General features: G+C 55.7%; 2 protein-coding genes across 2 annotated transcripts; both read right to left on the reverse strand.

Moving 5' to 3' along the window:
- Positions 1–373: 373 nt before the first annotated feature.
- Positions 374–2,423, reverse strand: EBP (EBP cholestenol delta-isomerase). The gene is made up of 5 exons (XM_062512115.1): positions 2,402–2,423; positions 1,877–2,216; positions 1,392–1,428; positions 1,176–1,306; positions 374–847 (listed from the first exon to the last, which is right to left on the reverse strand). Exons 2-5 carry the CDS (start codon positions 2,190–2,192, stop codon positions 639–641), a joined length of 693 nt encoding a protein of 230 aa, XP_062368099.1. The 5' UTR covers positions 2,193–2,216; positions 2,402–2,423; the 3' UTR covers positions 374–638.
- A 2,091-nt stretch (positions 2,424–4,514) lies between these two features.
- Positions 4,515–13,909, reverse strand: LOC134055637 (basic salivary proline-rich protein 1-like; the record flags this gene model as incomplete). Its single annotated transcript, XM_062512043.1, has 7 exons — positions 4,515–4,659; positions 6,644–6,733; positions 9,544–9,686; positions 10,304–10,345; positions 11,065–11,251; positions 13,186–13,269; positions 13,802–13,909. Coding segments are annotated over 7 exons (696 nt in total), but the record flags the coding sequence as incomplete, so codon positions are not given.
- Positions 13,910–13,960: the final 51 nt, after the last annotated feature.

The raw sequence follows: 13,960 nt of genomic DNA on the forward strand, positions 1-13,960 counted from the left end.
ACGCCCTCCATGACCCTACAGTACCTGTCAATCTTCCGAAAGCCCCGCCCCCTCCCAGTCTCTCACACGTGATTCAACCTCCCCAAAAACCTCCCAGGACCCCCCCCAAAACCAGACCCTCACTTCCATTTCCAGTTCTTTGATCAAAAACCACCCCCGATCCCCCAAAAATCCTCCCTAAAAATCCCCCAGAAACACCCTCAGCTGCATTTCCAGTTCTTTTATTAAAACTCATCCCTGACTGCCCCAAGAAACCTCCCAGGATCCCCAAAATCAGACCCTCAGCTGCATTTACGGCCCCTTTATTAAAACCCACCCCTGACACCCCCCAAAACCTCCCCAAACCAGACCCTCACCTCCATTTCCAGCTCCTTTATTAAAACCCATCCCTGACCCCCAAACAATTCACATTCCCACCGCACACCCCCAAAAACGAGGGTGAGACCCCCGAGAACGAGGGGGGTGGACCCCCATGGAACCAGAAGAACACTGGGGGGGGGGGGGGGGGAACGACTCCAGCCCATCCCCCCCGAACTTTGGGGGGGTCCCAGGTGCTGAATCCACCTCCAGGAACCTCCCAAGTGCTGAATCCTCTCTTTTGGGGGGGGTCTCCTGGCCGCCCCCCGGTCGTGGGGGGCTCAGTGGGCTTTGTGGCGTGGCCGGTCGTGGCCACGCTGGGCAGTGGCCAGCTGGTGCCAGGCATCGAGCAGGAGGAGGCCGGGCACCAGCACCCAGAGCCCGTTGAGCCCCACGAAATAACCCCAAAAATAAAGGGGTCGGGGGTCGCTGTGGGTCCAGCCTGCCCGAGCCTCGGTGGCGAAGTAAAGAATGTCCCCATAGAGCTGGCCTGGGAGGGGACAAGGGACGGGTCAGGGCTGGCACTGGGGACAGCTGGGCAGGGGGGACGTGGGGAGGTGGCACCTCTGGGGCAGGGAGGGGACATCAGAGACGGGGGGGGGATGGGACTGGGGGACACCAGGGACAGGTGAGGACAGCGACGGGGACCCCAGGGACGGGGACCCCAGGGACGGGGACCCCAGGGTGTGGGGAAGACGAGGATGGGACAGGGAAGGTTAAGGACACCAGGAGTGGATGGGGATGCTGAGGGTGGGTGGGGACACGGCTGGGGACACGGGGGACAGGAGAATGGGGACACCATGGGGACAGGGCCATACCCAGGGACACGATGAGCTGCAGGACGTAACGTGCCGGGTGATGGCGGAGGAAGGCCAGGAAGGTGAGGAAGCTGAGGGGACCCCAAGCCCAGGCTGTCACTGTCTCCATGGCAACCGTGAAGTCATCGCTCCTGTAAAGGCCGAGGGGACACCCTGAGGGGTGACCTGGACCCCCTGGGGACACGGGCCACCCCCTCCCCAGTGCCCCCAACTCACGTCATGTAGCGGCTGTCGGCCTTGGCGTATTCCTTCCCTGGGCAATTTGGGGAGGGGTCACCAGGTGAGGGAGAGAGGGGGACAGGTGGCCCAGGGGACATCCAGCCCTGCTGCCAGCACCTGGGTGTCCCCTAGGGACCCCACAAATGCAATAGGGACCCCTCCCCACGTAGCCAGTGACTCCACAGATGCCATAGGGACCCCTCCCCGCCCACCACAGATCCAGTGATCCTCCAGCACCCCCTAATGCCCATGTGGACCCCTCCCCACCTACCCAGGGAACCCAAAAACGCCCCAGAGACCCCACTCCACATATCCAGGGAACCTTCAGGGCCCCCTGATATCCCAGGGACCCCCTCCCCAGGTGCCCACTGCAAACCCTCAGGACCTCTCCCCAAAGCCAGCCCCACCCCAGCGACCCCAGCCCCCCTTTAGTTCCCCCCATCCCATCCGCTCGCCCCGGGGGAGCCCCTGGCGGTGCTCACAGACGTCGGCCAGCAGCCCGGTGTCGGCGGGCAGCTCTCGATGCCGGAGGCTGAAATATCCTTCCAGGACCCCATGGATGCCGGTGCAGAGCAGGAACCAGCCCAGGACCAGCCGGCGGGCGGGGCTCCGCCTGGCCCCGCCCTTTGCCCCGCCCTTGGCTCCGCCCACAGTCCCGCCCAAGGCCCAACCCAGAGCCATCAACGCCGCCGCCGCCGCCGCCACTGCGCCTGCGCACTGCCAGCCGGGCCGCGCGCCCGCCACGTAACCCGGCAACGCCAGCGCGCGCGGCCAATAGGGGTGCGCGCTCGTCTCCATGGCAACGTCGCCGCCGCCGCCGCCCTGCGAGTGCGTGAGGGGAGGGGCGGAAATGAGCGACAAGGCCCGGACGGGGAACGGCCAGCGGTGATCCCGCCCTGCCAGCTCTGACTCGCACACAGCGCATCTCCCCCGGCATCGCGCTCAGCCCTTCCCTTCCCTCACCGGGAGCTGAAACGCGGCCCGGCCGAAACCGGAGCTCCGCTCACCTCAGCCGCTCTCCTGCTCCCCTCAGCCGCTCTCCCGCTCCCTTCAGCCGCTCTCCCGCTCCCTCCGCGCGCCGCTCTTGGCTCCGCCCCCCACACCGCCCCCGCAGCCAATGGGAGCGCGCCTTCTCAAGGTCAGCCAATAGCGGCGCGTCCCGCCCACTTTTGCCGGCCGCTGATTGGCCGGGCCTGCCGCTGGGGAGATGTGGGGCCAGGGGGCGTGGTTCAGCAGAGGCGTGGCCTGGTGTTGTTCCGCCCAAAGTGGGCACGGCCACACAAATAGTGGGCGTGGTTTGCTTCCTGAACTATGCCCCCCCCCCCCCAAAAAGGCCCCACCTTATCCACGGACCCCCACCCCCAAAATTACTTTGGGGTGTTAAGGACCCCACGCCAAATTATTTAAGACCCCTCCCAAAATTATAGGACCCTCCCAAGGACCCCGCCCAAACTGCAGAGGAACCTAATGACACCCCCCCCCGCCAGTTCTGTAGATTTTTGGGCACCCAGGAACCCCAAAACCGAGACGTTTCCCCCCTAAAAAAGAAGCGGAGCCGATGATGGCAGCAGGTCCTTGTATTGAATCCCCCCAGTGCCCCCCAAACCCCGCCAGACCCCCCCCAAAACACCGAAGAGGGGGGGAGCGAGTGATGCCCCCCCCCCCCCCCCCCCAAAATCCGCCACTCGCCAGGAGCGGCCGAGGGGGGCCGGGATTTTGGGGACCCCTCCCCTTTCCCCCACCCCCACCTTCCCCCAAAAAAAAATAAACCTGGGGACCCCTCCCCATGAGCAGGGTTGGGTTTTGAGGGGGGGGTCACACGAGGGTCCCGGGGGGCTGCGGGTCCAGGGGGGGTGGGGGGGTGGCCCCGGGGGTGTCCCCGGACGCCCTGGAGGGGGGGAAGGAAGGGAAAAATCCCCAAAGAATAAAAAAGAGAAAAAAAAGAGAAAATTGCAGAAAAAAAAGCAACAGAGAAACGGAAAAAGGAGAGAAAAGAGAGAAAAGGGCGTTAGGCCCCCCCGAAACGACCCCCCCGCAGCTGCCCGCACCCCCACTTTTGTCACCCCCCTCCCCCCCCATCCCCCGAGACCCCCAAACCCGACCCTCGAAATGGAGAAAAGAGGGAAAAAAAGAGGGAGAGGGGAGAGACCCCCCCGCCCAAATAGGAGAAGAGGAGCCCCAAATGTTTTTTTGGGGGGGAGGGAGAAGTTGGGGAGGAAATTCCCGATTTAGGGTTCCCTGAAAGAGCGGGGGGATCCAAAACTGGGTGGGAGGGATCCCTAAAATGAGGGTGGGGGGATATTCTGGCATGGGGGTCCCCAAAACCGGAGAAGGTCCCCAAAATGGTGGTGGGGGGGGTGGTCTTTGAAATGGGGGGAGGACGGGACATTCACACATGGAGAGTCCCAAAATGAGGGGGTCCCCAAAATGGGGGGAGGGGACAATCAGACACAGGGGTCCCCAACGGAGGGGAGGGGTCCCGAAAGTGGGGAGGGGACATTCAGACACAGGGGTCCCCGAAGGAGGGGAGGGGTCCCCAAAGGAGGGGAGGGGTCCCCAAAATCGGGCGGTCACCGAAATGGCGGGAGGAGGTGACACTCAAACACAGGGGGTCCCCAAAACGGGGGGTGTGGGATTCCCCCCCATTCACCCACTGCCATTCCCCATAACCACACGGCGGGCTGTGGGGCGGGGGGAAACACCCCAAAACCACCCTCCCCCCACCTCCCCCCCCCCTAAAACAGCGGGGTGCGGTACCCCCGTGTCACCCCCCCGTACCTGGGCGCCAAAGCCCCGGCGTAACTGAGCGAATGCGGCAAGCCGGGGGGATCCCGGCGGCGAGGGGGGGGGACCCAAGTATGCCCGGGTCGTGTTGTAGGAGGGGTTCCGGTTCCGGCACCACTTCCGGTTCCGGCACCACTTCCGGTTCCGGTGTGCCTCAGGTACCAGTCCCGCAGCCCCTCCAGCGCCAACCATTTTTGACTTCGCCTCTGCTGCTCCACCGAGGGAGGGGTCGCAGAAACAACCGCGACCCCCGCCCCGCCGGGACCACCCCCCGATATCCCCCGAAGTCGCGATGTTTCTGGGGGGGTCTCTGAGTGTCCCCCTCCTCCTCCTCCTCCCCAGTCGATCAAAGCCTCGGAGCTGTTGCTGCGGCGGGTGCGGGGGGCTCCTTGTGGGGGTGGGCAAGGGGGTGGGGGGGCCACCGAGTTGGGAGTCTTGGCTACCGGACCAAGGGCGGGGGGGTAAACCTGGAGCGTCGGGGCTGTGGGGGAGGGGAAAGGGGGGAGGGGGTTAATGCCACACACCCCCCCCCTCCCCCCCCCAAAAAAAAAAAAAAAAAAATTCCATCCGCAATGGATCCCCCCGAGCGACTCGGGTCACCCAAATCCTCCCCAAAAGACCCCTCAAATATCCCTAAAACCTCCTCTAAATCCCCTCCAAAACCTCCTTTGGATCGCCCCAAGTTGTCCCCAAAACTTACTCTGAATCGCCCCAAAACTTCCCCAAAATCTCCCTAAAATCGCCCCAAATTCTACCCAAAATCTTCCTAAAATCACCCCAAATTCTACCCAAAATCTTCCTAAAATCGCCCCAAGTTCTCCCCAAAATCTTCCTAAAATCGCCCCAAGTTTCTCCCCAAAATCTTCCTAAAATCGCCCCAAGTTCTCCCCAAACCCTCCTCCAAATCGCCCCAAAATTTCCCCAAAATCTCCTCCAAATCCTCCCCAAAATCATCCCCAAATTCTCCCCGAAACCTCCTCCAAATCCTCCCCAAAATCTCCCTAAAATCACTCCAAATTCTACCCAAAATCTGCTCCGAATCGCCCCAAAATCTCCTACAAATATTCCCAAAATCTCCCTAAAACCTCCTCCAAATCCTCCCCAAAAGACCCCTCAAATCTCCTCTAAATCCCCCCAAAACTCTCCAAAAATCCCCCCAAATCTTCCTAAAGCCCTCCAAAAATCCCCCAAATCCTCCCAAAATCCACCCCAAACTCTCCAAAAATCCTCTCAAATCCCCCCAAATCCCCATAAAATCCTCCCCAAACCCTCCCAAAATCCCCCTAAAATCCTCCAAAAATCCCCCAAATCTCCCTAAAATCCACCCCAAACCCTCCAAAAATTCCCCTAAAATCCTCCAAAATCCCCTCAAATCCCCCCAAAATCCACCCCAAACCCTCCAAAAATCCCCAAAATCCACCCGAAACCCTCCAAAAATCCCCCAAATCCCCCTAAAATCCCCTTAAAATCCACCCCAAACCCTCCAAAATCCCCCTAAAATCCTCCCAAAATCCCTCAAATCCCCCCAAAAATCTCCCTAAAATCTCCTAAAATCCACCCTAAACCCTCCCAAATCCCCCCAAAATCCCCCTAAAATCCTCCAAAATCCTTCCCAAATCCCCCCAAAATCCACCCGAAACCCTCCAAAAATCCCCAAAAATCCCCCTAAAATCCACCCCAAACCCTCCAAAAATTCCCCTAAAATCCTCCAAAATCCCCTCAAATCCCCCCAAAATCCTCCCCAAACCCTCCAAAAATCCCCCTAAAATCCTCCAAAAATCCCCCAAATCCCCCTAAAATCCACTCCAAACCTTCCAAAAATCCCCAAAATCCCCCTAAAATCCACCCCAAACCCTCCAAAAATTCCCCTAAAATCCTCCAAAATCCCCTCAAATCCCCCCAAAATCCTCCCCAAACCCTCCAAAAATCCCCCTAAAATCCACCCCAAACCTTCAAAAATCCCCAAAATCCCCCTAAAATCCACCCCAAACCCTCCAAAAATTCCCCTAAAATCCTCCAAAATCCCCTCAAATCCCCCCAAAATCCACCCCAAACCCTCCAAAAATCCCCCTAAAAACCACCCCAAACCCTCCAAAAATCCCCATAATCCCCCTAAAATCCACCCCAAACCCTCCAAAAATTCCCCTAAAATCCTCCAAAATCCCCTCAAATCCCCCCAAAATCCACCCCAGACCCTCCAAAAATCCCCAAAATCCCCCAAATCCCCCTAAAATCGCCCTAAAATCCTTCCCAAATCCCCCCAAAATCCACCCCAGACCCTCCAAAAATCCCCAAAATCCCCCTAAAATCCACCCCAAACCCTCCAAAAATCCCCCTAAAATCCTCCAAAATCCTTCCCAAATCCCCCCAAAATCCACCCCAAACCCTCCAAAAATCCCCCTAAAATCCTTTCCAAATCCCCCTAAAATCCTTCCCAAATCCCCCCGAAATCCCCCCGGCCTCACCGGCCCCGGGGGCTCCGGGCCAGCACGGGCGTGGCCGGGACGCTGCGACCCTCGAAGGTGGAAGCGCTGCGGGGCAGGGTGCGAGCCGGGCTGCGGGAAAGAGTCATCATCGTCATCATCGTCATCGTCATCATCATAATAATAATAATAATCATCATAATCCTCGTCATCGTCAATATCATCATCATCATCGATGTCAATAATAATAATAATCATCAGCATCCTCATCATCGTCATCATCCATATCATAATAATAATCGTCATTGTCATCGTCAATATCATCATCATCATCGTCAATAATAATCATCATCATCGTCATCGTCATCATCATCATCATAATAATAATCATCATAATCCTCATCATCGTCATTGTCAATAACATCATCATCATCGATATCAATAATAATAATAATCATCATCATCCTCATCATCGTCATCATCAATATCATAATAATAATCGTCATCGTCATCGTCAATATCATAATAATAATCATCATAATCCTCATCATCATCGTCATCGTCAATATCATCATCATCATCATCATCAACAATAATAATCATCGTCATCATCGTCATCGTCAATATCATCATCATCATCGTCAATAATAATCATCATCATCCTCATCATCGTCATCGTCATCGTCAATATCATAATCATCATCATCATCATCATCAACAATAATCATCATCGTCATCGTCAATATCATCATCATCATAATAATCATCATCGTCATCATCATCATCGTCATCATCATAATCATAATAATAATCATCATAATCCTCATCATCATCATCGTCATCATCGTCATCGTCAATATCATCATAATAATAATCATCATCATCCTCATCATCGTCATCATCAATAACAATAATAATCATCATCCTCATCATCGTCATCATCGATATCATAATAATAATAATAATCATCATCGTCGTCGTCATCGTCATCATCGTCATCATCAATATCATAATAATAATATTAATAATAATAGTAATAATCATCATCATCGTTGTCATCATCGTCATCATCCTCATCACCATCAATATCATCATCCTCATCAATATCATCATCATCAATATCATAATAATAATAATAATCATCATCAATATCATAATAATAATCATTGTCATCATCATCATCAGTATAATAATAATCATCATCATCAATATCATAATAATAATCCCCATCATCATCATTGTCATCATCATCAATATCGTCATCGTCATCGTCATAATAGTAATAATAATAATAATAATCATTGTAATAATAATAATCATATTAATAATAATAATAATCGTCATCATAGTTATAATGGGGTTGGGGGAAATAAATAATAATGGGGTTTGGGGAAAATAATGGGATTGGGGAAAGAAATAATGGGATTGGGGAAAGAAATAATGGGATTGGGGAAAAAAATTGGGGAAAAAATAATAATGGGGTTTGGGGAAATAAATAGTGGGGTTTGGGGGAGAAATTTGGGGAAGAAATAATAATGGGGTTTGGGGAAAGAAATAATGGGATTGGGATTGGAAGAAATAATGGGGTTTGGGGTAAATAATGGGATTGGGGAAAGAAATAATAATGGGGTTTGGGGAAAATAAATAATGGGATTGGGGAAAATAAATAATGGGATTGGGGAAAATAAATAATGGGATTGGGGAAAATAAATAATGGGATTGGGGAAAGAAATAATAATGGGGTTTGGGGAAAGAAATAATGGGATTGGGGGGAAAATAATGGGATTGGGGAAAGAAATAATAATTGGGGTTTGGGGAATATAAATAATGGGGTGGGGGGAAATAAATCATGGGATTGGGGTGAATAAATAATAATGGGGTTTGGGGGAATAATAATGGGGTTTGGGGATATAATGGGGTTTGGGGAAAAATTAGATTTTTTTGGGGGGGAAAAAATGGGATTTTTGGGGAGAAATAATGGGGATTTTTGGGGAAAGAAAGGGATTGTGGGAAATAATAACGGGGTTTGGGGGAAAAAAGGGAATTTTGGATATTTTTTGGGGAATGAAAAGCTACTTTTTTTTTTGGGAATAATATGATTTTTAGGGCCACAAAATGCTATTTTTTTTTTTTTTTTTGGGAAAAAAGGTTTTTTTGGGAACAAAATCTGGTTTTTTTGGGAATAAGGGTATATTTTTGGGAACGAAAATCTATTTTTTTGGAACAAAAGCTATTATTTTTTAAAAACAAAAATATATTTTTGGGGAATAAAAACGATATTTTTTGGTAATAAAGGCAATTTTGGCCAAAAAAATGAAATTTTTTTGGGGAAGAAATTAAATTTTTTGGGGAACAAAATCCCTTTTTTTGGTTACAAAATCCCTTTTTTTGGTACAAAATCCCTTTTTTTTGGTACAAAATCCCTTTTTTTGGGTACAAAATCCCTTTTTTTGATACAAAATCCCTTTTTTTGGGTACAAAATCCCTTTTTTTGATACAAAATCCCTTTTTTTTGGTACAAAATCCCTTTTTTTGGGTACAAAATCCCTTTTTTTTGGTACAAAATCCCTTTTTTTGGGTACAAAATCCCTTTTTTTTGGGTATAAAATCCCTTTTTTTTGGGTACAAAATCCCTTTTTTTTTGGTACAAAATCCCTTTTTTTGGGTACAAAATCCCTTTTTTTGGTACAAAATCCCTTTTTTTGGGTACAAAATCCCCTTTTTTGGGTACAAAATCCCTTTTTTTGGTACAAAATCCCTTTTTTTTTGGTACAAAATCCCTTTTTTTGGGTACAAAATCCCTTTTTTTGGGTACAAAATCCCTTTTTTTGGGTACAAAATCCCTTTTTTTGGGTACAAGATCCATTTGAGCACCTGGATCTCTCCGTGTCTCTCTCTCCGTGTTTGTTTTTGGGGGTCCCAGGTTACCTGCGGGGTCTCACCTGGCGGGGCTGGCGAGGGAGCTGCGGCGCCCGGGGGGCACCTCGGGGGTCCATGGGGGGAGGGGGCCGGCGCTCGGGGCTGCTGGAGCCCCCCCGGGGGGGGGAGGGGCGGCCCGGGGGGGGCTTGGGGGGGGGCAGAGCTCCTGGGGAAATGGGGAGAGGGGCTCAGGTGAGGCTACCTGGGGAGGGGGGTCCTGGACATCCAGGGAACCTCCCCCAAAGGGAGCAGGTAGCCCCCCCCAGTGCCCAGGTATCCCCCCAGGTGCCCCAGGTATCCCCCCAGGTGCCCCAGGTATCCCCCCAGGTGCCCAGGTGCCCCCCAGGTGCCCAGGTAGCCCCCCCAGGTGCCCAGGTAGCCCACCCAGGTGCCCCAGGTATCCCCCCAGGTGCCCCAGGTAGCCCCCCCCAGGTGCCCAGGTAGCCCCCCCAGTACCCAGGTAACCCCCCAGGTGTTCAGGTAGCCCCCCAGGTGATCAGGTGTCCCCCCAGTGCCCAGGTAGCCCACCCAGGTGCCCCAGGTAGCCCCCAGGTACTCAGGTAGCCCTCCCAAGTGCCCAGGTAGCCCCCCCAGTACCCAGGTAGCCCCCCCGAGGTGCCCAGGTAGCCCCCCCAGGTGCCCAGGTAGCCCCCCAGGTGATCAGGTGTCCCCCAGGTAGCCCCCCCAGTGCCCAGGTAGCCCCCCCGAGGTGCCCAGGTAGCCCCCCCAGGTGCCCAGGTAGCCCCCCCAGGTGCCCAGGTAGCCCCCCAGGTGCCCCCTCACCATTCTCCAGCACGGGCAGGTCACACAGGGACCCGTTCTCATCTGGGGGGGCCATAGCGGGGAGGGGGAGGGGGTCAGAGCTGTGGGACCCCCCAAATCTGCCCCAAAAACCCCAGACCCCCAAAACCCCCCAGACCCCAAAACCCCCCAGATCTCCCCAAAACCCCCCAGACCCCAAAACCCCCCAAATCTGCCCCAAAACCCCCAGACCCCCAAACCCCCCAGACCCCAAAAACCCCAGACCCCCAAAACCCCCCAGACCCCAAAACCCCCCAGATCCCCCCAAAACCCCCAGACCCCAAAACCCCCCAGTACCCCAAGACCCCCCCAAATCAGCCCCAAAATCCCCAGACCCCAAAACCCCCCAGATCCCCCCAAAACCCCCCAGATCCCCCAAAACCCCCCAGGTCCCCCCAAAACCCCCAGACCCCAAAACCCCCAGACCCCCGAGAGCCCCCACATCCCCAAAAACCCCAAAACCCGCAAGAACCCCCAGACCCCAAAACCCCAGACCCCTTTTCCCTCCAGACCCTCTTCCCCCCAAACCCCTTTTCCCCCTCAGATCCCCAAAACCCCCAGACCCCCAAAACCCCCAGACCCCAAAACCCCCAGACCCTTTCCCCCCAAGGACCCTTTTCCCCCAGACCCCTTTTTTCCCCAGACCCCCAAGAACCCCCAGACCCCTTTTTCCCCCCGTTCCCCTTCTCACACCCCAAATCCCCCCCCCGTCCCTCCCAGATCCCCTTCCCCTCTTCCCTCACCGTGTCCGGGGGCTCCGAGTTGCGCCCGGAGCTGCCGGAGCCTCTGGGCGGCCTCGGCCTGGAGCCGCTGCCGCCGGCGCCGCTGCTCGGGCGGCAACCCCGGCGCCGCGGCCAAGCGGCGCGCGGCCTCCAGCACCTGGGCCTGCACCTGCGCCTGGGCCTGCGCCTCGCGCCGCGCCCGGCACATCTGGAGGGAGAAATGCGGGATGAAGTGGGGAAAAATGGAGAGAAATGCGAGGAAAATTAGGAAATGGGAAAGGGCTAGGTGGGCTCCAGAACCTGGGCCTGCACCAAGGCCCGGGCCTGGCCTAAACCTGCGCCCGGGCCTGCGCTTTGCATCGTGCCCGGCACATCCGGAGAGAGAAATGTGGATAAAATGGGAGAAATGGAGGGAAACGTGGGGAAAATTGGGAAATGGGAAAGGGCCAGGTGGGCTCCAGAACCTGGGCCTGCCCCAAGGCCCAGGTCTGAATCAAGGCCCGGGCCTGCACCAAGGTCCGGGCCAGGCCTCACACCATGCCCGGCACATCTGGAGGAGAAATGTGCAGTAAAATGGGAAAAATGAAGAGAAATGTGGGGACAATGGGAGAAATGGAAAGAAATGTAGGGGAAACGAGGAGAAATGGGGAGAAATAGGGAAATGGGAAAAGGCCAGGCGGGCTCCAGCACTTGGGCCTACCCCAAGGCCCGGGCCTGAATCAAGGCCTGGGCCTGCACCAAGGCTTGGGCCTACCCCAAGGCCCGGGCCCAGGCCTCACGCCACACCTGGCACACCTGGAGGGAGAAATGTGCAGTAAAATGGGAAAAATGAAGAGAAATGTGGGGGAAATGGGGAGAAATGGAGAGAAATGTGTGCAGAAATGTGGGGAAAATTGGGAAATGGGAAAAAGCCAGGTGGGCTCCAGCACCTGGGCCTGCCCCAAGGCCTGGGCCTAAACCTGCGCCTGGGCCCGGGCCTTGCATCATGCCCGGCACATCTGGAAGGAGAAATATGGGATAAAATGGAAAATTTGAGAGAAATGCGGGGTAAATGGAGAGAAATGTGGGAAAAAGGGGGAAGTGGGGAATGAGAAAGGGCTGGACGGCCTCCAGGGCCTGGGCTGGCACCTGGGCCTTAGCATCGTGCCACACCTGGCACACCTGGAGAGGGAAAATGTAGGAAAAATGGGAAAAAATGGGAAAAATGGGAAATATGGGAAAAAATGGGAAAAAAACGGGAAAAATGGGAAAGAGCTCGGTGCTCTCCAGCAGCTGCATCTGTACCTGGAGAAATGGGGAATCTGAGAGAAACGGGAAAAATGGGAAATGGGGGAAAAATGGGAAATGGGGAAATGGGAAATGGGGGGAAAGTGGGAAATGGGGGGAAAGTGGGAAATGGGGGGGAAATGGGAAAGAGGGGAAAAATGGGAAATGGGGGGAAATGGGAAACGGGGGAATGGGGTGGGAAACGGGGGGAAAGGGGAAAATGGGGGGAAAGGGGAAATGGGGGGAAACAATAAAAATGGGAGAAATGGGGAGTTGGGAATGGGGATGGGGGACAAGGGAAGGGGGAAATGGGACAGGGGACACCACGGGGACACCACAGGGACATCGTGGGGACACCACGGGGACACCACGGGGACACCACAGGGACACCACGGGGACACCACGGGGACACCACGGGGACATCATGGGGACACCACGGGGACACCACGGGGACACCACAGGGACATCATGGGGACACCACGGGGACATCATGGGGACACCACGGGGACACCACGGGGACACCACAGGGACATCATGGGGACACCACGGGGACATCATGGGGACATCATGGGGACACCACGGGGACACCACAGGGACACCACGGGGACATCGTGGGGACATCATGGGGACACCACGGGGACACCACGGGGACATCATGGGGACACCACGGGGACACCACGGGGACATCATGGGGACACCACAGGGACATCATGGGGACACCACGGGGACACCATGGGGACACCACGGGGACACCACAGGGACATCATGGGGACACCACGGGGACACCACGGGGACATCATGGGGACACCACAGGGACATCATGGGGACACCACGGGGACACCATGGGGACACCACGGGGACACCCAAGGGACGTACCAGAGCGTGTGGGGACCCGCAGGATGTTGGGGTCCCCATGTGACACACGGGGGGACGGGAGCCACCGTTGGGGTACAGGGGCCACTGTTGGGGACACACAGGGAATGGGGACACTGTGGGGACACACGGACGCCAGGGACACGTGGGGACACCACAGGGTGTGGGGACACTGTGGGGACACCACAGGGACACCACGGGGTGTGGGGACACCATGGGGACACACAGGGACACCACAGGGTGTGGGGACACCGTGGGGACACCACAGGGTGTGGGGACACCATGGGGACACCACAGGGACACTGTGGGGACACCATGGGGACACCACAGGGACACTGTGGGACACCGTGGGGACACCACAGGGACACTGTGGGGACACCATGGGGGTCCATGGGCTACCAGGGGCCATGGGCTACCAGGGGCCACCATGAGAACACCAGGGGACACCACGGGGCCACCATGGGGACACACAGGAAGAGGGGACCACCACGGGGGTCTGGGGGCACCCCAGGCTGATCTGGGATGTGAGTGACCCCCACCCCCCACCCCAGAAGGACATTTTGACCTCCCCCCACCCCCCGCCGTGTCCCCAAACGTCCCCAAGCGTCCCCAGACCCACCTCGGGGGGGGGTCCCCGCGGGGGTCCCCCGGAACGGCGTCGGGGTGGGGGCTGGGGTCTCTCTCCGGGCTCCAGGGGGTACTCGGGGGGCAATTTGCCCGTCAGCTCCTGCAATGGAGGGGGCAAGGGGGATTTTTGGGAACCCCAGGGGGGCAGGGG

This window comes from Cinclus cinclus, chromosome 33 (genome assembly GCF_963662255.1).
Source record: "Cinclus cinclus chromosome 33, bCinCin1.1, whole genome shotgun sequence".
Classification (NCBI taxonomy): Eukaryota; Metazoa; Chordata; class Aves; order Passeriformes; family Cinclidae; genus Cinclus; species Cinclus cinclus.